The sequence below is a fragment of the Lepisosteus platostomus genome, chromosome 10 (genome assembly GCF_059453375.1).
Source record: "Lepisosteus platostomus isolate fLepPlt1 chromosome 10, fLepPlt1.hap1, whole genome shotgun sequence".
NCBI lineage: Eukaryota > Metazoa > Chordata > Actinopteri > Semionotiformes > Lepisosteidae > Lepisosteus > Lepisosteus platostomus.
Window position 1 is genome coordinate 35,982,544 of NC_142620.1, and position 25,488 is coordinate 36,008,031.

General features: G+C 35.2%; 1 protein-coding gene across 3 annotated transcripts in view; it reads left to right on the forward strand.

Annotated features, from left to right (window-relative positions):
- Positions 1-3,516: 3,516 nt before the first annotated feature.
- pcdh11 (protocadherin 11) overlaps positions 3,517-25,488 on the forward strand; it is a 504,202-nt gene continuing 482,230 nt past the window's right edge. For all 3 annotated transcript variants that reach the window (XM_088648932.1, XM_088648933.1, XM_088648934.1), the window contains exons 1-3: positions 3,517-4,217; positions 15,720-16,296; positions 22,260-24,746. In XM_088648932.1, coding sequence (XP_088505058.1) covers positions 15,754-16,296; positions 22,260-24,746 — 3,030 coding nt within the window. In that variant the 5' untranslated portion in view covers positions 3,517-4,217; positions 15,720-15,753. The remainder of the gene's footprint in view (positions 4,218-15,719; positions 16,297-22,259; positions 24,747-25,488) is intronic.

Below are 25,488 nucleotides of genomic sequence, written 5' to 3' on the forward strand. Positions count from 1 at the left end.
AAGCACATCACAGTCACAACAAACTATAATATTACAACATTTTTAGTTAGCCAACTGAGTAATTTTGTGTTTGTAAAATAGCCCTACTTTATTTTTTTAATTAAATTAATGCTAAACATACTGTAATATATAGAATGAAACAAATAAAAGTCTAAACAGTATACAACCTAAATTATATAATTGGAAAAAAGAATGTCCCAGGGGGCTTAGCACTGACTGGAGTTCAAAACCAGGTATTTTTTGGCGACAGCCCAAGTGCTTCCACACATTATGTTAAGCATGCACTGCATGATGTGGTGGTTTTACAAAGTAGTGTAGTCCCTCAAAAGAATAAGCATGGTGTAGAATGCTGTAGTGAGGTGTTTACACCTCAATTTGATGCATTATCTGGCCTGTATTTTGAATGGCTGTATCTGTACTTCTGCTCTGCTGGATTCAACGCACATGATGTGAAAGCCTCTGGCCATTCTGTAGCTTCCAGTGCCTGTGAGAGAATGACCTCCACTTCTAGGGCCAAGGCATCACACATAATCATAGTGTAGCTCTCGGGATCAAAGTGTCCCAGTATGGTATGGAGGTGAGCTGGTGCTTCAGATCGTGTGGAAAAACATTTCTGTATATACAATTTCTGTAAATAAGATGGTTTTATTTTTTTGTTTTTAATTGTTTAAATTTAACTGATGTTGTATGGTCTCACTACAGGCAGCTCTCCAAACCCAACATATGTCTTTCTTCAGTAACTGGTGAAATGATGATGTTGTGATAGTGTACTGTCACACAAACAAGTAAACACTGGTGTGCATCATGAATCCTGTAAGGTCCTGGCTTTTGGTGTGCAGAGGTACTTGCAAGTAGCTCTGTGTTGGGTCTAACTTGCTTAACACTATGGGGCCATGAAAGTGTGTGGTGAACTCCTCCACAGTAGGCAAAGAGTACCCATCTGATATAATCTTATCTTAATGGCTATGTTGATGGCACGTACAGTAAGTCAACACATACTTGTAGCCTGTCTGAATTTTTCTTTACAATGACTAGGCAGGTTGGAGATCCAAGGGGAAGCATTGACGAGCTCAATGATTCCTGCCTCAAACAGACACTGGATCGCCACTGACACTTCCTCTTGCAGAGCCAGGGGAATGCAGCACAGGGGCTGAACTACAGATGGCACTGCTGGATTGACTGTAGGCAGCTCCTGTTGCCACATGATATCTAAAATTTCCTGACCTTGGTTGTCAGCCACAAAGAATCCCATATCTTCAAACAGTACTAACCCTAAAATATTCACTCTATTTCATGTCATATGGAAGTTTGTCTCTGCCAGGATCTTGTAATGTGGTGCACTGGCCACGGCAGGATCAGTATGATGTCAATGTGGGCTTGTCCGTATCTCCAGAGTGTGGTAAAGTACATGAGTGCTGTAAGGGCAATGACAACAAGAATTGCTGATATGTAGCATAATTAAGCAGAAACACCTTGTCCCCAGTGTCCAGGAGGGGGGAATGCAAACATCATCAAAATACACTTCACATGTTTTAAACCCAATATTCTTATCCTCCACTGTATGAATAGCAGCCAGTTCTGTTGTGTGAGATTCATACTGGGCTGGAGCAGAGTAACAGCAGCAAGTGAAAGAATGGAGTTTATTGCAATTTCTGCAGCGTATGTCAGGCTCAAGGCATTTGGGAGCTCTAGCTGCATGTCTGTGCCCCACAGTTGCCGCAACATAGTCAAGCAGTACAGCTGTGTTTGGTTAATACTAGACTTGGGGTCGGGGGCAGAAGATTGCAGCTGTTGCACTGGTATTTGCAGCATTGCACCTGTGAGCTGAGCAGCACACTAAGTGGCAGTTTCTATAAGACAAGTCTTACAAATTGTGCTCCTTAATGTGAGATCATCAGATACCTTTAACAGACAGTCACGTACTTGACTATTAGCTGTTTTCTCAGTGAGCTAATCGTTAATCATATTGTCATGCAGGGGCCTGAAGTTATAGGGCTAGGCGAGTTCTCACAGGGCAGATACTGTATATACTGTTGCATAGATTCACCCAAGAGCTGAGTTCTCTGGTGAAATATTAAAGGCTGCATTAGGACACCTGAAGCTGTGTTGTAGTGCTCCTTCAGTAAGTGAACAGCTGCAGCATATGAATCAGTAGACTCCAGCAACCTGAATACATGTTGTCTCTCAATCCCAAGGCAGTGTAGGAGCAGTCCACATTTGGCGTCGGTCAAACTCTCCAATCCTAATAAATACGTCTCAAAACTCTCAAACCAGTGGTCCCATGGGACTGCCAGGGAGTGGAAGGAATGCAGGGAGATTGGTCAAGGTAAATTCAGCCATGTTCATTACTAAATTTTGTGTAGACAAAGGCTTGACATATAAAAATAGCCGACACAAACTGAACTAGTTTATCTTTTACAGACACGCACTCAGGCCGGCACATAATATCTGCTCTCCATATGCGTGCCCTGCAGGCACCTGTACTGCACAGTAACTGTGCAAATGCAATATTGAAGCATAATATCATCATCAGGTTCAGCATGAAAAGAGCCTTTCTCTTCAGACTTAGCTCTAACAATGCACCAGCTGAAACTTTATGAAACTCCTTGTGCAAGCAATATCATCTGCCCCCAAATACTCTTCAGCAGGGTCATATAGGACATCACTGGCTTTCATTAAGGCTCTCGTTACATTTGGAAGTGTGACCTTTTATTAGGATATCATTAGCTTTTATTCAGCCCCTCATTTCACTTGGATCCTTGACCTTGCAGCTAGTGTTAGAGCACCTAACTGGAATCTCATTGTGCTGATTTCAGAGATTTGCTTCATGCACTTTTGAGTGCATCCCTAAAGAAATAGAAAAAAAAACTCTTAAAATTTATTTGATTTTTCAAATCAAATGTTCAAATGTTATTAACAATTACTGTAGATTTGCATTACATTTTACTATCAGTACTTTTTCAGTATGCATAAAATCCCAATGCCCGCATACCGTATAATCGGCTTCACTTAATCAGTGAAGGAATATGTTGTTTTTTTTTTCTGCACGGTATGTTTTTTTTGTCTCAAAAACCTGTTATAAAAGCTTTTTAGTATCTCGACAAAAAAAGATAAAAGATAGAAAAAACTCGTTCGGCCCCACATAAAACAATCAAATAGATATCATAAGTTTCAAGACTCTTTAGTATGTCGTTTTTACAACGACCTCACACTCAAAGCATTACTAAAATGACCACTTCTCCGTACATGTGCATCAACATTTATTAGCAAAGCGAACACTGCCCCCTCTCATACACATGCGAAGTTAAACCAGCAAAAAATGCATTTCGTAGAAAGCTCTGATTAAAGCAAAGCGCTGCCACCTCCTTTTAAACAGGCGAGTATGGCTTTAAGGAAAAAATACATAATTTGTATTCTAGGCCTAGGTCCCTCCTTCGACAATGATGTCAACAGAGGAGGAGTGGCCGGCAGTACTAAGGGGCTGAGTTCATCTAACACAACTGAGAATGCTAGAGCTTTACGCACAGAACCCTTGCAACATTTAATCAACAACTTCTGAGAGTGATGATACAGCTGCACCAAGGCGCTCTCACAGCCAGCTCCATCGGACGTCGTCAGCACTAACTACTGCTCATACATTTTGAAAAAAACAACAACATATGGCGTGCATTTATGTATGAAAAGAAAATACTCAACAGAAAAAAATAAAAAATCTATAATAATTTGCAGCAATTTTGAAACAGTAATTCCTGTATAAATCGGGGATGCAATTCCGATTTGCACGAGTAAAATCAACTGTTAGTTGTACCGACCGAGGGAGAGGACTATAATGAGTGATATCACTGTCTTGAACTAATAGCAAGAATACTTGAAGTCCCCTGTACTCAGTAGCGACTTGGAACACCGGTATCATTATTTGTACTTGGAATTGCATTACGTTTTAACAGGTTACCTGAAGAGGAGATATCCGTTTTTTTTTAAAGAACATTTACAGTGATATTTTTTTTGTAATTTTGGACTATAGACTTTTTAAATTATGTTTTTTTTTCAGTAGTGGGATTTAATTTGATTTATGTTTTGCTGTTGCTAGAGAGGAACATCAATTCCTCTTTTTTCGCTTCAGTCCCATGCGTGGTACAGAATGTTTTAAAGCACTGATGCCAGTACGTGCCAGGGATTTGAAAATAATTTACCGCTTTTGGTGAAAGGAATTCAAGGTAAGTGCAGTATTTTACATTCATTATATATTCTGTATGGGCACTATTGATCATACACGTAATTTGTGTGTTAAGAATTAATAACACTGGCAGTGAACCCAAGGCAGTTTTAGAAAATTAATAGCCTCGTATAAGGAAAGTTAATGCTGTTTTGCGCATCATCTAACAAGAACTCGAAGAGATGAAGTGTGCCGATTTTGAAGGCGATGCTGTGGAGTGGAGGCACTTGCATAAACGATATATACTTTTGAGGATAACAACATTAAAAATATGTACTAAAACAAAATTCCTAATCCGTATGTTAACGGATTTCTTGATTAGTTTATGGTTTGCAGTCTATGTATAAGATATCATCTATATATATATTACAGAAAACTGCAAATCTGTCTGCTGTTCTTTAGCATATCGTTCTTGCTGTTAGCACAGACGAGTCTCAAACTGACTGATAAAAGGGAAAGGTGTTTAGCGATCATGTACAATTTATCCGATATAACGTCAAAAAACAGCAGTAATAAAACTATTACAAAATTAACTACACTTTTAATAATGCTTGAGGTAAAGTGTACATTGAACTTTGCTGAAAGGACGGGGGAAATCATCAACTATCACTTGCGAAATTGTATGATTGCAGAAAATAGCGCTCTGGAAATGGTTAGTGACAAGACCGCTGGTACCAATGGTAGCAGCGTCAGTCTACAGTCTCAGCATGGGTCTCGTCCGATACCGGAATGATGTATTTAAAATAGCCTTTTCCGGCGGTTTATGCTAATATAAATATCTCAACTCGATCGTCAAATGAAAGCAAAATGAAGCAAAGAAGATGCTAAAAAAATAAAAGGCTAAACACACGTTGAAAAAAAAAACTATATTAAAATAGTCCAGATAAAAATAATTACTATTTTATCAATTTAAACATAGGAGATTTGGCTGTTTAAGAAATAAACAGCAGCAAAACGTGACCGGTGAAGCCGTTTAGCATTGCACATCGTCTACGGCGCAGTTGCTTGCTTCCAAATTTGCTTTGGGATTTATTGTGGTAATTCGGTTAGATTAGTTTAAGTGCCGGTTAATTTGGTACACGTTTTTTTTTTACAGTTATATACACGATGCATTTCCGATTGATAGACTTAGTGACTTAGATATGTCTTCAGTAGATAAACTGTACTTCCGAAACAGCAGTTCAAATGTAGTTATTTTAATAATCAGATTAAATTTGTAACCGAGTTTTACAAAACAATTTTCCACGTGGCTTTGTCTGATAATCAAGTGTATATATTAATTTGTAGATGCACTCAAATTGATAGAAATAGTCTCTTTGATATTATTGCAAATATAATTATAAAAAATAAAAGAGCAATAGTGATTATTCCTTTATTTTATTTTCTCTTTATTTACGGGGTACAGTTACAGTACTTCACTTCTGCGCGACTTGATGCCATGTAAATGCATATCAAAAGATGATTTCAAATTTAGGAGGATGGGAAGGCTTCTTGAATATGTTCCTCTGTAGTAGAAACAGGACGTGAACATTGTTTTATAAGTTTTTGTTAACTTTCGAAACATGCCTCTTGTCTGTTAAAATTGCCGATGTTATTAAACAGAGATTAATTGAAAAAATAAGAGGTAGCAATACATTTATATTTGTATAGTTTTTCTCTGTCCATTCATGTCTTTGGCAATTGACGTGCACTGTATGCCACGAGAACAGATGCCAGACAGAGGAGAAGACTCAACAATAAGGAAATTATTTTAAATTTTCATTTTGGACGCCTTCAGTTATGTCTTTATCTCATCTTTTGTAATTGTACCTTGATGTTTCTTTTTTGTACTTTGATGAAAGATATTTAATTTTTATACATAATACATGAAGAACATTTTACTGATGGGTTTATATTACCACACTGGAATACATAAACATAGATAACCCCACTTCTAGATAACATAGGCCTTAAAAAGCTCATGAATGCATTGATATTGCTATAATATACACTTATCTTGTGAAACTTAAGCAAACAACAGTTTCAATATCGCCTTTTCAGTTTAAGTGAAGTAAGCTCTTGGCCAAAAGAATTGGCCTTAAGAATTTGATGTCACCCCACTTTATGAATAAAGCACTACTAATATCTTTTCTTGGGAAATATTAATGAATTCTTGTTATTTTCTTATCGGTATGTATAAAGCACCTATAGAAAGACCTACAGTATCCACTGGATTAACACTTCTAAAGGAAAACCATCTCTATCTGTTATTAAGTTTGTCATTCATGCAAAATAGTAAGTAAATGAATCACGACATGTGGCACTTTAGTTTTTAATTATATGTATTTTTATTAAGTAAAGCACTGGCATGCAAGTTCCTTTATTTTATCATTACTGAGGCAGTAGTACAGTAGTTTATAGTTTGCAATATTTTTAAGAAAACTGTCAAACGGATTGCATTTTGCTACGCTGACATGGTTCCTCATAGATGCGATGATTCTGACATCCTCGAGAGTAAATTTTGGAGATTACATTTATGTGGACTGGGACTAGTTTATGAAAAACGGGTATATTTTAAGAGGGTACTAACACTCATTCTGCATGTATCTAACTATATGCTTTCTATTTGTAGACATATCTGTCTTTATTTGGAAGTAGGGCTCTAAAAAGGGGAATTTATATGTTTTTGACCTAAATATCCTTTTGTCCTTAGCAAATATATCTGGCAAGTTAATCAAGGAAGAAAGTTTTTTTTATCACTTGTTGCAATTCCTTTTAAAGTGTCATCTTAAGCCTTTTTTCCTCATGTAGCCTAAAACTCAAATCACTTTGCCATAAATACAGGGATAATTTAAATGCAGTGGAACACTGTCTCCACAGATTGGTTTCATACACCACAGCCCTTGCAGAAAGGAGATCAAAGATATGAAGCAGAAGTCTTTTACGTAGTGTATGTGCTGCTTCAATCTAGATCATACAAAAGTGGGGGAAGAGTTATGAGGATCAATAATTCTTGTTCTCTGTATCAAACATTTCTGTTAAAGGGATTTGGATGAGAATTGGAATGGAGAGGGGGGTTTGTGGGAAGAACACCATCGAAATACTAGCACAGTGTTTTCTGTCCCATATGGAATCACAGATTTTAGACCTCGAGGTGAAAAACAATTCCTTTCCAGAGGTGTTCCAGGGTTCCTTAGCCTCAAATGCATCTTCCTTTTGTTTCACTGAGTCTTTCATTCAGGCTTAGAAATGTGCCTATCCTCTGAAACATTGGTAATTTATGATTACTTGCAAGCAAATGACTGGATGTTGAAACATTCACAATAAATATTTTTCATTAAGAGGATTTCTATGATATTTCAGTGAAATGTTTGTCACTCTGAATAATTGTTTAATGTATATTATCCAAGTTTTTTGTGCAGGATATGTTGGAAAATATTTAGTTACCAAGTAAAACTAGATATTTTTAAAATATATGTCCGTAATGTATGTAATATGAAATATGGTTCAATGAACTATCAACAGTAATTCTTCATTGTTGGATTATGTGCTGTTTTATGGTTCAAAGATTAAATGTGGTTGAAATTATAGGAATATATTGGCGTCATGACATTTAGTCTTCGGTAGGAATCTTTTGTGGGCTGCTTGTAATGCATTTAATCTTAAATCATAGCAGTCTTCTTTAGAATGTCAGAATTTAATCGTGATCAGTTGGCTTCATTTTTTTTTCTTCAGGACCGATTTATTTGTTATGGGTGGATAGATCATTTTATTAGACTTACATGGTCTTAATGTTTGCATAAGAGGGTATGGTTAATATTATGCAATATCCTGAGATACATATCCTGCAATTTAAAACAATGTGATGTTTTCCGATATATTGTCTTATGGTGCATAAGAATGAGCATAGAAGAGTAATGTATTACCGCAGTTCTAAACCATGCAGTACCTTTAGTATTTCTTTGCCAGGTCCTTTGGACTGCCCTCTAGGGGCTAAATAAGTATTACTCTCGTATTGTGCCACTGATTGTTTCAAGCATTAGTGTAGTTGCCTATAGTCTTCTGGCTTTGGAATTATGCAGCACGGGACTAGTTGATACTGTATACTTAAATGTATTGATTTATTTTTAACAGCAATATAATTTTATTTTTTTTTGTTTCAGTAGTCATGGGTGAGGGACGTAATGCATAAAAAAGTGCTTTAAAATCAACACAGGAGTATTATTTGCACCTCTATAAAACATTTTTATTAGCAAATAATATCTAACAATATCTAACAACAAAGCAAAATATAAATTCAGTCTTCTACTGTATGGGAATTTATTATTATTCAGTTGTAAAGAATAAAGTGTTGCTGCCTGTAGCAGCCAACTAAAAATATATGCCTGTAAAGGTAAACATAAATTGGTCCCTCTGTACCTAAAGGTCATCAGACACTATTCTCCACCCCGAAGAAAAACAAAACATAAAGCTTAAGTGATGCATTGTAACAAAGGACATTTTGTCAGGTGGAGGCTATCATGAAGCCATGAGTGTTTCATTATTACTTTGCTTTATATATACGTGATTTCTAAGAGCATAAATAGACTGTTGGTGGGAAAAAAGATACCAAGAAGAGTACAAAAAAATCTTCTTTTCATACAGTACTTCAGAACAGAAAGGTGATGATGACCCTTATAAGGTTTAGATAAGATGTAGTTAATAGTTCAGGTGGGTAGCTGTGTCAGCATGCGTAGGTGGCAAAGGAACAAGTAATAGGTTTATTCCATGGTGAAAAGAAAAGAAAGGAAACACAACATTTTGGCTGTGGAGCCTTCTTCGGGTGCCTTCTTACACCCAAGAAGGCACCACAGCCAAAACGTTGTGTTTTCTTCTTCTCTTTTCACCATGGAATAAACTTATTATTTGTTCAGATGTAGTTAATGTAGATTATATACAAGATACATTGAGGAAAGAACATTAGTGTGTTTCATGGTTAAAAATGTACATGTATAAAAGCTGCGCAAATGAGCATTACTTTCATATTAAGTGGGTTTATGGTAGCAGCTTGAAATATTGTATCTGCCTTTCTGTAGTATAATGTACTTATTTTTAGCTATTCCTACACATTTCGCCAGGGATACAGAGCCAGGGAGCACACAGTTTTCATCCCCTGCTTACATTACATTCATGTTCCATGGAAGATAATTGATTTCAATCCCATGGTACAATATGTTTTCAATTCTTAAACCCTAAACCAGAGAACAGGAGAGGTTACACTTCTGTCTGGAGGAATAAAAGATTGCTGCATTCTGAGGCACACCAGCATTGGTGACATGAGGGTTTGGCAGCATCCACTGCATTATGGTCTTTATTCATCATCAGAGTACTTTGGCATGTGATAAGTTGGCAGCAGCCTCTCCAAGGACCATTGTGAGTTTTACAAATTTAAGAAGAATCATCCACTTGTCTTTCTTGATTGGTCGATAAAGAAACTGCAAGGTGGTAGATCCTAAAGAGGAATTAATGGATAATTTTAGTGGGCCTTTCTGTCAGACTGCCCAAGATCTGCCTTTCTGTTTCAAATTCGGTATGTGCTTGATGTGCTGTGAAGCAGGGTATATTTACAGTTGCTTGCTTCGAATCCCATGCAAGTCACATCAGTGCTACATTGCGGTCTCTCTCTTTGCTAATTGCCTTGTCAGTCTGCGAATCTCTGTAAGTAGATTATACTTCACCCTCCTCTGACAATGCACAGTTTGAAGCTTCTCCAGTTCTTGCCTGTGCTGTGTATATGCAGCCTCTTTTTAAAATTTATTGCCATTCTTCCTAACTGGGTGTAAGTTCATGAGACTTGTTTTCAAATCATAATACGTTTTATATGATTTTCAGTTCTGAAAAGACAAAGGCAGCTAAAAGTGGCATACCGTTTGTACTTACAATACAAAAAAAGAAGATTCTGCATTACTCATTTAGTTTTAGCAGCATACTGTTGTTGATGGCCTTTATCTATTTATAATGTCATAACTGTGAATGGTTAGGAAAAATGTCTTTGTTCAGGCAAATTCTTTTAGATTCTATTTGTGATCTGTAGAATGACCAATACATTTCAAAATTACAAAGCATAATATTGTTTTCTTTGCAAACCCATAATTCTGTAAAAAAGGAAAAAAAAAATTAAGTATTAATGTGCATTTTGATTATTAATATTATAATAATTACTAATATAATTAATGACCCATTCACATAACTTTTTCTGTATTGGATATTTAGTATGATTTTTTATTTGATTCCTACAATTAAAAATAGCTTTGTGTGATTATTATAACATTTAATTTGGATTTTTCAAAAGGACATTTTGTTTTTGTTTTTATATATGTGTATTTTTTAAAGGGTGTCTTGCATACATAATTTGTGTATACTTTGTGCTACATAGTAAACTACACCACCTGTAAAGTAAACCTTTTTAGATTTTTAGATACTTGCCTTATGTTAGATTTCTTTTATTTTATAAAACGTAAACCTGCTGTTATTTAAAGCATGGTGTACTTATGTCATTTTTGCTAAACAAGCAAAAAAATCTGTCCAATGCATGCCAGAAATCCAAACTTAAGTATCAGAAGGAAAGGTTGATTTTCTGCTGTATGTTTTCAATAGTAAAGATGGGCAGAAATATCTGTCACATCATCATGTAAACTGATCTGTGCACAGTAAAGCTCTTAGATAATGGCTCCAGAGAAAGAGTACTTATTATGTATGCAGAACAAAATCATCACTCTGTGACTCAAAATACAAAAATACTGAAAGCAGGGATGGTGGTTTTATTTAGTAATATTTTATTTTTAGAAACAGTCTTGCATGCGAAATGTATGCACAAATGTGACTTAAATAACTTATTAAATTTGAACATAAGATAGATAAAAATAATTTATCTTCAGACCTGGAGAATATTTTTCTCTGACTGAAGTGCACAGAAACACATATCTGTTACTTTACATGGCTATGAAATACAAGTCTCGCATCTCCCTTAACATCATCCACCATGGCTTGCAGTTCGGACATTCCCCACAAATAAGACTTTTTTTTGCAGTGCAAGTAGTTCAGTAGATAATTACCTACAGGGAAGAAGTAAGGTTAGTTTGAATCATCTCATTGTTAGTAAAAGAGTACAGTTTTCTTTTTCAGCATAATGTTCAATGTTTTCATGGTGAAATGAGTTTTTTAGTAATGCAGTTTGATATCTTTGCTTTTAAAGGTGGTATAAATTATTATTGTTGTTTCAATATAATATTTGATGCCATTCATTTACTCATTAAAGTGAAGAATTCTTAAAAAGAAAAAGGGTAACTTTTATAGTAGCACCAAGGCTATAAAACTGTTGTCTTGTAAAAAACATGAGTCAATAATTTGTTTAAAGAGAATACAAGCATTTTATGTTGTTTCTAAACTTTGAGTGAGAAAAATAAGCTTAAATAAGTCTTTAGTTGTACTCTATTCAATTAAAATTACTTTTTCAATGTGATTTTGTTATTTAGAACACTCGGCAAGAGTGAATTATAGATTTTGCTGTCTTAACATGGACTTACAGCTTTGCTAAGCAGCTTATACACAGACTAAATTAAAAAGGTGAAAACTTGATTTGTTATCTGCACAGTTATACGTCTATACTTAAAGAAACGGGAAACCCATATATTGATGAATATAATGTAAATACCAAAAAATGTTTGTTACAATGAACTATAATGAGCTTCATTTTAACTTTCAAAAAATATTTATACTGAGCATCAGAAGAAAATATTACATTATTTGTATTTATTTTTATTATATGATTCATATAATTTTAATATAAATTATCATTATTAAATGTTTATGACATTACATTTATTGATTGATCATGACTGTTATACACTCCAGTGAATTTGACAATTGTATAAGTACTAAATTAGTGAGAAGAATTGAATGGCAACAGGTGATGAGTTGATTTAACTGGTTGAATATGAAGCTTGGTGAAAATCAAGATAAATAACTTGAATCTAATATTCCCTGCTTATTAAGCAAACAATGATGGAATTAATGAGTACACTTGACACCATGCATGTTCATAGCTAGAAAATTATAATCTGGAAAGATGTTAAAGCCAAACACAGCCTGTCAATGAGAGGCCATGATCGTGAAGACCGCAGGGCAGAACACCTTGCCAAGATCAATGGAGAGGTCCAAGTGTGATGGTCTTGGCAGGAGTGCCTTGATACTGCAGCTCTCCACATATATTCACAACTACACTACACTTCACTGATCAAGTTCTGGAACTTCACTTGCTGTATTTTCTGTAGACTCCTGATGAGACCACATTCCACACAAAGCATGATCCTTATATTGTTGTTGTAACAATGACTTTCTTGGAAGATGAGAATGTGACAGTTATGCTACAGATGTTGTACTCTTTAGAATTGAATCCCATTATAATTGTGTGGCATGAGCAGGGTTGATGTGGCAATTGGGGCTTAGAGATAATAAGAGGAAGTACAGATTTCCCATAAAACGGCATCTGTAATATATGTATTATTTCCAACAGTTGGCAACACACATTAGCCTATGATTTTCACAGTAAGTAGGTCCACCATTGATAATCCTGTTCAATATAATGTCAGATGTCAAAAATGACTTAGTCATTTTCCTGATAATAAATTTGTCAATTTGTTGAATTTGTGATGGCTTTATTTTATGTTCAGTATACAAAGAATTATGATATAAAATTAACTGGATTATCACAATGATTTTGAGAACAGGGTTATTGGTATTTCTTTGTCTTGTCTCATAAAAACAGCTTTAATTAATTTTTCAGGTTTTCCACCAAATCTGTTCTTCTCTTTCTGGAAGAAAGAAACTGGAATGTAGGTTTAAATTCTGTTTGAACCACTGCACTTTTACCATTGAGCAAGATACTTCTCTCAGATGCTTCAGTAAAGAAATGCAAGGCTGTATTAGTTCATGCAAATGTATGTTGTAATTAACAATATCATAGAAAAATAAAGAGATGTTCATCATACAGGATAAAAAATTTGACACTTTATGGAATGGTACAATTTTGTAACAACGTTTTTCTTAATCACATGACATAATAAATTCAGTTTGTGTCATATCTCCTGTTGCTTTCAGTACAGTATCTCATAGAAATGTACAGTATCTCTTAGAAATGTGCAGTGCATAATTTCTTAATGCTGCTTCATAACCGCATGTGAGATAATACAATATATCTGTACTTTGAAGGCCACTCCACAACACTAAAACCACAGCAAGGAAATAATTATTTCAGTTACCAATTTTATAACTAAGATTTTTTAGTGGAAAGTACTATTTTTTTCTTTTTTAAATTGGAATACAGTGTATATACATTCGGTGTGTACTGAATGTTCTAAAAGAGCCAGACTTCCTAGCACCTACATGTAACTCATGGCCTTTCAGCAACTAAACTGTATTTGCCCAGGATCTAAGAAACTGGCATCCATGCATAATGGACTGGTTAGAAATTTGTATTTAACTTAGATCTTTTATAGCCATTCTCCAATATGTAGAAGTCAGTGCTCATTTGCCTGCAGTCTTCGAAGTGCTCTCTGACCTTAATCATGATGATGTCTGCTACTACTGAATGTTTTCTGTGTGTTATCTCCTTTCCCAGAGGAACAGGAAACTTTCAGAAGCCTCTGTATGGTTCCAGAGGCTTTTCTTGCACTTCCAAAAAGTAGAATGTTACCTTAGACTTGTTTTTGTTAAATTTTATTTAAAAAATATTTACTGTATCCAAGGTGTGAATTCAGGATTTTAACTGTGACTTTACTCTGTGTAATACTATTAAGATTTCTGGATAATATATTTTAAGAATTTAAGAAACAATACCCAATTGTACATCTTTCTGTTATTTTATGTTATTATTATTATTATGGGTGTATTAATAAATTTAGACTGTATATAAACATATTTTTTTTCAAAATATCCAGAATTAAAGAAAGTAAAAATATATATTTTTTACACATTTACAGAGGAATAATAAACAGTAACAAGAATAATATGGACATTTGGCAAGAGAGAATAATAACAACCCACCAGAACATATTTAATCCCATTTTATTTTTAAGATCACCTTTATGTTCTTTTTATGACCTATATTTGTAACATCAGAACAACAGTGGCTCAAGGCACAGAGTCATACTTAAGTCCAGATTAATCTGAGCGGTTAATGGACCATTTATCTTATATTAACAAACACAGAAAACAAAAATTGAGAGATATTTAAGACAAAGTGCATTTTCAAGTTTAATTGCTGTGATAGGAAGATTGGCTAGAGGCCTCATTTAAAAAAAAAAAATCATATTATAACCTGCTAACTGTCAAAAGCATTAACTGACATAAACATAGGCAGATATTGTGACCCTACTTGTGTGAAACGTAAAAAAAAACAAATTATGAGAGCTGTCACAAAAGAAAATTATGAATAATGAGAGATCAAATGGGTTAATTTTTAGTGTTCAGAATATGAAGTACTTTCTTTCTAAGTAAGGAAACAATTAATGAGTATTTACCAGTTTGGCTAAATATACAGACTACTTAATGTAAACATTCTAAGTGTGAGGGCTGTATTGTAGTTAATTTCCAAAACGTACTCTTAGATTATTTTTGTAGATGTCTTTTGAAGAATGCATAAAGAAACAGAACCACCAGTTTTCTGGACAATTAGTATTTGGGTGCATAACTAGTATTAATACATAGCCAGAATACAGTAAAATACATTTAAAAGCAGACATTAGGTAAGGCTGTGCTAATGCATTAGATTAACGTTTTTGACAAAGGTGTCAAACAGGCATCACAAAAGGTGACAAAACTCATAAAGCAAGGTGGGAGCTGATTTTATTTCTGTGACTCATTGCCACCAAAGTCACTTTTCTGTCTAGCTCCCGACCAGATTTTGTCTTATTCAGCACAGAAACTCCTTAGGTTCTCCTTAGGTTACTGAGAAAGAAAGAATGGGTGTTTGAGGGAAGGATTGAGCTAAGAATTGAATATAGTAACGATGCAGCCGATAGTGAATAACAGAGGGCAGCTGTGAGAAGCTACAGTATGTAGCTTTGTGACAGAAGATTCTGTTCACAGAGGAATTAAGTTGATGCTAACATACATTTTTTTTATTGTTGATCAAAGAAAGAATCAAATACTTTCTGTTGTTTGAGACATATACATTGTTTTTACTTTCTTTTTGATAAACGTAATACAATATAAACTTGTATATATAAAAATGTTGTAGTAATCAGTTACAAAAAATGCTGTTTTGTGAACCACACTTGTAATACCAGTCCATTTCAGCAGTCCTGCAGGTTCTATTAGAATCAATAAATGATTACTTATTATACATTGTTTTTATTATTATCATTTTTACAGCACTGTTTAAAAATAACTAGATATTAGGAACCTTGAGAGTGTGAATGCAACAAAAAATGTGGCCCACCATGGCTATAGTTCACTAATTCTTTTTTCCCCTTCTTTAAATCAGAACTACGGCCTTACGGAGAAGGCTCTCTCCACTTATGAATATGGACTTGGTGTCCGAAGCATACCTAGTGGTTTTGCTAGCCTGCATCATCTTGCAGTCCTGGGCTCAGGAGAAAGAATATACAATACGGGAGGAAATTCCTGAAAACATGCAGATTGGCAACCTGCGAAAGGACTTGGACTTGGCATTGGACCCTAACATCAAGCTTTCCTCCCCGCTCCAGTTTAAACCTGTGTATAAAACTGGAGATGTCCCTTTGGTGCGGGTCGAAGCTGACACTGGCAGGATCTTCACCACCTCCAACCGCATAGACCGTGAGAAGCTCTGTTCGGGATTATTCACTGAGAAACGCTGCTACTATGAGATAGAGGTAGCAGTACTCCCCGATGAGATCTTCAGGCTGGTGAAGATCCGTTTCCTGATTGAAGACATCAATGACAATGCTCCACTTTTCCAGTCTACTGTCATTAACATCTCCATCCCTGAGAACACTGCCATCAATTCACGCTACCCAGTTCCCTCTGCTGTAGACCCTGATATTGGCACTAATGGTATCCAGCATTACGAACTTGTAAAGGTAAGTGTATCAGTAGTACTAAAAATATTGTCAAATATTCAACTTCATGAAAATATACCATACTAGTTTTTCCCACTGATTAGAAAAAAATGCTATATTTCTCTAATCTATCATACTGTTTTGACGTAGTTTTATTTTGCTGGATTAGACTTTTCTCTGCGTTTGATACGATTATCCAACGTATATGTTTGTAAATTAGAAACATTTTTATGAAAAAATTAAAACAGAGCAATTATGTGTTTAATAAAATGGTAATCAGTATGCTTTCTTGAGATCAAGTTTTTTATGCAGTTACTGAAGTACTATATAATTAAAGTCAAGCTAATTTCCTTGTTAATTCATGAAATCAAAAGGTTTACATCAAATGATTTTTAAAGTGTTTCTTAAAATTATTCAATATAAAATAATAAAAAACATATCAATCATTAGTATTACATCTTAATGTATTTAGAAAATAAAACCCCTTAGAACTAATCAAAATAGGTCCTAAGGTGTCACTTGGGAAGCTTTTTGAACAGACTAGTTTGATAGGTTTTGTCCCCAAAAGCCTAGATGAAATCTCTGATTAAAAGCAGCTAATCTACAGACTTCTTTTGCCTTCTGGAGATTAGCAATCATGTTCTTATGCTGGAATTCTTGATCTCACGGTGGGCCTTTCAGCAAATGATGGCTTTGTATTGGGTTGGGGAGAGGGACTCAGTAAATGCACTTACGACACTCACTGTGCTCTAACTTCAGTGATACTACACTTTTATTCTATTAAAATGTGATAACAGCTTTTGTGACATCCATAATGATGGTACTTTGGTGCAAAGTTATCAATGTTTTATTTTAAAATCTGTCCACAGCAGAATGGTAATAATAATGCATCTTATTAAGTCTTAGGAAAAAGAGGGCAGTGATAAATGGTTTAAGGTAAGGCTCTAATTGCATTAGAATGGAATGAAAAATATTAATGGGTACCTTTTGCAGCACAAAATTAAAGAAGTGCATTTCTTTTCTTGTAGACTAATTTATGTCTTATGAAAAACTAGTGCAGTATTCTCTGTGGCTTAATTTAGCCAGATATAGCCTGAAAGTAAGATAATACAGATTAAACTTATATTACATGAATACCAAAATAAGAATGGTTACAAACATATGAATACCATTTGGCCCATCAAGATAATGTAGTTGCCAGGTGCTAATTGATCTTATGATCTCTTCTTTCTTGAAAGAAGGCTGGGTAGCTTCTGCAACACTGTGTAAAATAATTTCCCTTTATTTCTTCTTCTTGTCCTCTGGTTCATGTTTCTCTATTAATCCTCTATTAAGTCAATCAAGTTGTTTTATTCATAAAAAAGTATCAATTAAAAAATCAGTTTATAAATAGATGAAGCAAGCCCCTGTATTTTCTGTTCAGCACAAAAATCAGATTATAGATAACTGAAGTGCACATTATGGTGAAACATATACAAGTGTGTTGACTTTGCAGATCCATACTGTACAGATAAAACAAAAAAAACATGACTGCATATTTGTCTTGTTTAGTGCATAAGATCTAGGTTCTTGATCAAAATTATATACTTGGTGAAGTCTTCGAACAGAATATATGATTACTAATAAGTTCTCATACCCACCACATGCCAAAACACTACAACAAATTATAATATAGCACAGAAAATTTTGTTTTTCAAAATCATTCATTGTTTCCTTATTGTAAGCTGTGATGTGAGCAGTATTTTAAAGAGCAAAAGTTCATTTTCTTTGTATCCATGTACAAAGCCACCCAATTAGTGAATGGATCTTGAAAAGGTTGCTGCAGATGTCATTCTTGTGGTTTAGGTCACACTGCGCTGCATAAAATGAAAAAAAAAAACAAGACTGCCATTCGACTCTGATTAGTAATTTGTATATTTTTGTGGGAATAAACAGAATCCATCCCTTTAAGTCAATGACTTGATTACCAATTTGCATTTTAAAAAGCATTTTTATCTCTGCCAAAGATGTAAAGATTAAAGTTTAATCAAAGATTAAAATTAAATATATTTTAATTGATGTGTGTCTGACTAGAATTATTTTTGCCATCAAAATGACCAGCCTAATGCTCTTCTGCATTAAAGTGCGTAAACATCATGTTTTTAGAACTGAGTTGGCTACCATTTTCTACTGCTATATGTCAATAGAAGTTATGTAGTGCAACTAATTTTGAGTGTCCTGAAAGAATCAAATCACATTTGCACCATTTACTTTGAAAATGTAAAGTGAGCATTTTCTAATTAATATAAAGGCAAGGGGGAAGCGGACTGCTCAAAAGAGGATCTGCTTAGGTTGATAAAACTGGGATAAATTATTTTCACAAAGACATTGAAGAAGCCTCATTCCATAGAAACAGCAGGCCTGGAATACCTAAAGCGAAAATGTTACTTTCTCACAGGTTCTCTGTGAAATTCTTGCATAGTGATAATATTTTCTTCATTTGATAACAGCAAAGGGCGAAAGCACTTATTGTGGCTTAGCATAGGAAATTCATTTATATCAACAGATTTTGACAGTAACAGCCACAACCTACAGAAAAAGTGTGACAATATAACAGTTCTTGGAAAACAGAGCAATGAACTGCTCAACCCCTTATTTATTTGCATAACCCCGGCTTACACATAGAGGACACCTCTCAAAAAACACAAGGTCATCCTTTGGAAAGTAATACCATGCATGGCTAGAGAAGATCTTTCCATTACAAGAGATTTTATCACTTAAAAGACTTGCTTTGCAGGCTGCAGTCCAAAGCATGGCTCCACGGTCAAGGTCACACACATATTTTATTGACTTTTGGTAAGTTTAGGGTTCCACTAACCCTATTCTTTTAACAGTCTGACTAATTTATTGATTTATGAGGTTTCTTGCAATACAAACTTTAAAATTCATTAACATATTTGTCACACCCAATGTCACTTTATGAGTTTATTCAGCACAGTGAGTTTATGAAAAATAAATATTATTATACAGGAATTTAAGACGCATGTAGCACCTCTAACAAAGCACTTATGGATGCCTTTTCTGAAAAACAAAAAGGTTAAACTGATTAATGGATGCATTCGCGACATAGAAATCGATTCATGTATCATCCTGTTTTTACCCCTTTCTGGATCAGAGCTTAAGAAGTGTTTCAGCATTGTGAGAAACATCAGTTATTTTATTATATTTGGTTTTTCTCTAAATAACCATATTTATATGACATCAATGTAACAGTGAAATTCACTAAATTTATCTATTGTATTTTTGTTCAACAATGTAAATCATATGGAACCATTTGTTGCTTCTGTTGCTTCTGGTTTCCATGCTTCTTGCTGTTGTAAAAGGTCACAGAATTTGCTGATAATCAGATTTGTTTAAATGTCTTATTGGTGACATTAGCAGGACCTTCTACAGGTTAGTTCAGTAGCTTAACACCATTAGCTGTAGAAGGGTACAACATTTTCTTTGTAAAAAGCAGTTCTTTTCAGTTCAAATCTAGTTCACAATGAGGTAATACCTAGCACTTTCCTCATTATAACAAAGGTATAAATCACCACTGTATGTCAGTTTCTCATGTTCTTTTTCTGCTGCTTCTCAATCTTTCAAGATAATGCCGGAGTTGTTGAAAATTTATGGATTTCTTTTTGAATGGCACTAAACAGGTCAATCATTAGCTGGACCCTACATCAGTTCTTTAGGATTCATCCAAATGAGAAAAAATATGTTTTTTAAAACTTGTATTTGTTTGAACATATCTTGGTGCTGAAAAGAAATGCAGTTTAATTACAGGAACACTTTTAAGTACAGTGCCATATTAGGATCTTTACATATGTGGGTATCAGGTAAACAGCCATCTCTAAGCTCTAAATAGACTTTTTCCAGAGTCCTCCACTGTAAGTTCTTACTGGCTTCAAAATCCTAAAGTGTCTTTGTCTTACAAATCCACAAAGTTCCCAAAACTCAAAGACTTTCCATGGACTGGTCCCTCTATCACTTCCTTACTTTCTTCTACCTCTGGTACATTGCAAAATAGAGGCTCCACCTTCTTTATAGAGCTTCCTGGTTTTAAATGCGATCCAACCAATTGTCTTCCTCTGATTGGTCATGTGACTGAAGACAGTAAGTCATTTCCCATCAGCCTCAGCACAGTGTGGCTCGGACATAAACCTCCTTCTCACCTCTACCTACAACCCTTTTACAATAAATGAAGCATTGTCAAATTATTTACCCCCTTTCAAGGTCCCACTGTTGAATTACAGATAACTTAATTTCATAGAATGAATATTTTTAACCAAAAGTGATCATGTTGGACACTGTTATGGGTGAAAGAAGTTAAATATCAGCAAAAGCTGCAAAGCTCTTGCAAAGCACTTTATAAGAGAGCACAATGATACAGCAATAAAAACTGTTAACAAATAATATTCTTTGATATCAAGGTGAATGTAATGATTCTTCTTCATATAGTGCATAGATAGAAAAATGCCAGATATAAGTTGATTAAACAGGTCTTTAAATCTTATATTTTATATCTTTGTAATTTGTAAAACCTCTATGAGTAAACCAGCATTTTCAGCTGAAATTTTTGTTTTACTATAAATATGAATTTATATAAAAAATCTTATTTAAACTTGATACTTTTTTGCAGTGTTAGTGACCTTAGCAGACTAGACTGACAAGTATGTCATGTCTTAGCTGTAATACCCAGTAGATGGTAATTGATATTAGGTGCTTGTTTTAGGGTGATGGTTATTGCGTTGAAGGCTGAAGACATTTTCCTATTGGGATTACACATATGTTTGTTTATGGCTGACCTTCATAAGAGAAAAAGATATTACTACATTTTTTAAAAACCTGTGGCAATCTTGCAGTACATTTGAAATAATACCTTAGCATTTGACTTGCTTTTCAACACACTTGCACATACAAACTGCTGTTTAAATCCCCAATAGTCTCCTCTTCATTACAAAAACAACAGTAGAAAGTGAATTCAATTTAAATCTAAATTTGGATGAAACATGGAAAAACATACTCCAAAAGGGACAGCATTGAAATCTTTAATTAAAGTGTTGTGTTTCAGAAGCCTTGTTGGTTCACCAGGATTGGTAAATACTGCATTTATTTACAGCACTATATCGCTTTAAACTGTAGTATTTAGATCATAGAACTGTGTTTTTAGATATCAGCATGGTCTATAAATTATAAATAAATAATCAAACATTAATTGAACAGTTGTATAAAAGATAAAATGATGCACTATTAAGAAAGATACTTGTGAAAAATACAGAATACTTACTAATCCTAAACTTAGCACAGAGATATTTAGGGTTTGTGGAATGCGTGTATTTATAAAGAAATAACTGATAAAGTAAAACAAAAAAATTATAAATACTGTAAATATTTGATTAGATATTTCTGGTAATGTGGTTTGTTTTGTGCTGCTTTATTCTCCATATAATATTGAAAATATTAATTAAAGTAGTTTTGGAGACAAAACTGCATTAATTTTCTTTTTGGAAACCAACACAGTAAAATCATCAGGTCCTGAAAGAATTTTTTTAATTTTGTTCACTGAGCCATGACCATGGGATCCTTAAGATCCTAGAAATGAAAAAAAAAAAATCTCAAAACAGACAGACAGCATGAACATCAGGTTGAAGCTGGTATAAGAAGAGCTACTGTATATATAATCTAGAAACAGCAATGAGTGATATAAACAATTATATTCTGAACCCAGGTTTCAATTTTGATAATTAGTGGGGATTTCGTATTAGATACATAGGTTTGGATGTGTTACCTCTATACAACTGTATATATCAATAAAGTGGTTAGAATGATTGATTTAATGCTTGAGCAAATTACATTTTTGTCTGAATTAGAAAATTATAATTTGAACAATTTCAAACAACTGTTTCTTTCCATTTAAAACTTCCTTACACTCTGCATTTTTGTTTTGTTTCCTTTCATAGAGCGTCAGGGAATTTGGACTTGACATCATTGAGACTCCAGAAGGAGACAAGTGGCCACAGCTAATTGTCCAACAAAATCTTGACCGTGAGCAGAAAGACACATTTGTAATGAAGATTAAAGTAGTTGATGGAGGGAACCCACCAAAATCCAGCACTGCTATTCTTCAAGTTACAATCTCAGATGTCAATGATAACCAGCCTGTTTTCAAGGAGAATGACATAGAAGTGAATGTTCCTGAAAATGCCCCAGTTGGCACTTCTGTCATCCAAGTTCATGCCACAGATGCTGACCTTGGTTCCAACGCTCAAATACACTTTTCCTTCAGCAGTCAAATGACCAATACAGCTAGAAGATTGTTTTCAATTGATACTAATACCGGACTGATCATGGTTAAACAACCCTTAGACAGGGAGTTTAGTCCAGTACACAAACTTATAGTGTTGGCAAGTGATGGAAGTTCCACCCCTTCCAGAGCTACAGTGACAGTCAATATTACAGATATTAATGATAATGTCCCATCGATAGACACACGCTACATAATGAACCCTATTAATGGGACTGTCCTCTTATCTGAAAATGCTCCTATAAATACTAAAATTGCTCTAATTACAGTGACAGACAGAGATGCTGACTTGAATGGAAAAGTCACCTGTTATACTGACCATGATGTTCCCTTTCGGTTAAAGCCTGTTTTTGATAGTCAGTTCTTGTTAGAAACTGCAGCGCCTTTAGATTATGAGACAACCAGGGAATATGCAATTAAAATAGTTGCATCAGATTCTGGGAAGCCTCCCTTGAACACCTCAGCTATGGTCCTGATAAAAATTAAGGATGAAAATGACAACGCTCCAGTGTTTCCTCAGCCTGACATTCCACTGTCCATTCCAGAAAACAATGACCCAGGAGCACAGCTGATAAAAATCAGTGCTACTGATGCAGACAGCGGTCGAAATGCAGAGATTTCTTATTCTCTAGGCTCCGATGCCCCTCAGAATTTCAGCATAGATAGGCGATCAGGAATCCTATCTGTTGTGAGAAGGCTAGACAGGGAAAAGCAAGACAATTACTCCTTCACTGTTATAGCTAAGGATAATGGTTCTCCTCCATTACAGAACAATGTTACTGTCAAAGTGATGGTCCAAGACATTAATGACAATAGTCCAGCCTTTACTCATAACGAATACAATTTCTATGTGTCTGAAAACCTACCACTATATGGCACAGTAGGCTTGATCACAGTTACAGATGCAGATGCTGGTGAAAATGCTGTTATCAGCCTTTCCATATTACATGATAATGGCAACTTCATCATTGAACCTAAGACAGGTGTTATCAAACCAAATATCACATTCGACAGAGAGCAACAAAGTTCTTACACCTTTGTGGTAAAGGCAACAGATGGGGGTCGACCCCAGCGTTCTTCATTTGCAAAAGTGACCATAAATGTTGTCGATATAAATGATAACCGCCCGGTGTTTGTCATCCCTTCTTCCAATTACTCTTATGATTTGGTGCAAACTACCACCAGTCCTGGCTCTGTGGTAACAAGAGTCTTTGCCATTGACAATGACACGGGCATGAATGCTGAACTGCAGTACAGTATCATTGGTGTTTCCCCTAGAGGGCTGTTTTCCATTAATAATAAAACTGGTAACATTACACTGCAGGAAAAAATTCTTACAACAGATCAGGGACTGCATAGGCTGATAGTTAAAGTCAAAGACTCGGGTCAACCTGAGTCTTTGTATGCCATCGTCCTGGTCCATTTATTTGTAAATGAAACTATTTCAAATGCTACCTTTGTGCAGGAACAAGTGCGCAAAAGCATGGAGACCCCTTTGGATCGAAATGTGGGGGACAGTGAGTTAACACCCCAAGCCAGTGGCTACGTCATCGTAGTGATTGCCATTATTGCAGGCACTATGACTGTTATCCTAGTAATTTTCGTCACTGCCCTGGTGCGCTGCCGACAGACACCAAGGCACAAGGTAGTACAGAAGGGTAAGCAAAGTGGTGAGTGGGTATCCCCAAATCAGGAAAACAGACAGATCAAAAAGAAAAAGAAGAAGAAGAAGAGGTCCCCTAAGAATCTTCTTTTGAACTTTGTTACCATTGAGGAATCTAAGCCTGATGACCCCTCCCATGAGCACATAAATGGCACCTTGGACCTCCCAGTAGAGCTGGAAGAGCAGACTATGGGGAAGTATAACTGGGCCACCACACCTTCTACCTTTAAACCTGACAGTCCAGACTTGGCCAAGCACTACAAATCAGCCTCTTCACAGCCATCTTTCCAAATCAAACCAGAGACACCAGTGCCCCCTAAGAAGCACCATGTAATTCAGGAACTGCCGTTGGATAACACCTTTGTGGTGGGTTGCGACTCACTCTCCAAGTGTTCCTCTAGCAGCTCAGACCCCTACAGCGTATCAGAGTGCAGCTGCCAAGGAGGCTTCAAGACTCCAGGGACAATTCATACACGTCAGGTAATTCAGAGCTTCTAGTTGCTTACTAAATATCTTTTATTGATTCTTCAAGCCTTTCCCTTTCTACTCTGTATTTTGTATTTGGGAAAAGATGGAGGATTAGAATAATAACTTGAATCGTCCAGTTAGGTCTTCAAGAGTCCAGATTGAGAATGTAAGCTATAGTGCTATAGATTGAGAATTATGCAACCAATTTATTTCTTTACTCATCAGCTTTACTTTAATAAGGATTTAATCAGGATCTACTTTAATCCATAGGTGGCACTGTGGCACTTTTCCCTGCCTGCAGAATAAGAGAAAGAGAGTGGATCTAGGCTGCTATGTATTTGAGCCATATGGATTGCTAAAACTAAAAAAGCAGGAGCTTGTGGCATCCTTAACCACCTTGTGTGTACAAGAATCTAAGCAATCCAGGCAGGGTGCAAAGTAATAACACCTTTCAGGATACATTAAGTGGGTTGTAATGCTAATAGTGCACAGGAAAGCAGCATTATCAAAGAAAAGAGCTCAACCTCGAGGTCTAACATAGATAGGAATATATTAGAAACATACAAGAATGCTGCATCCTGACAAGAAGATTGCACCAACATACAGGCTTTTAGATTCTTTTGATTGACACTTTAAAACCAAGAATTGAGAGATTAGAGATTTTACTTGAATGTTTTTTTTAGTTTAACTGTTGTATTAATTAATTTAATTTAATTTCTTGTCTTCAAGTTTGTGTTGGACACCACATAATACT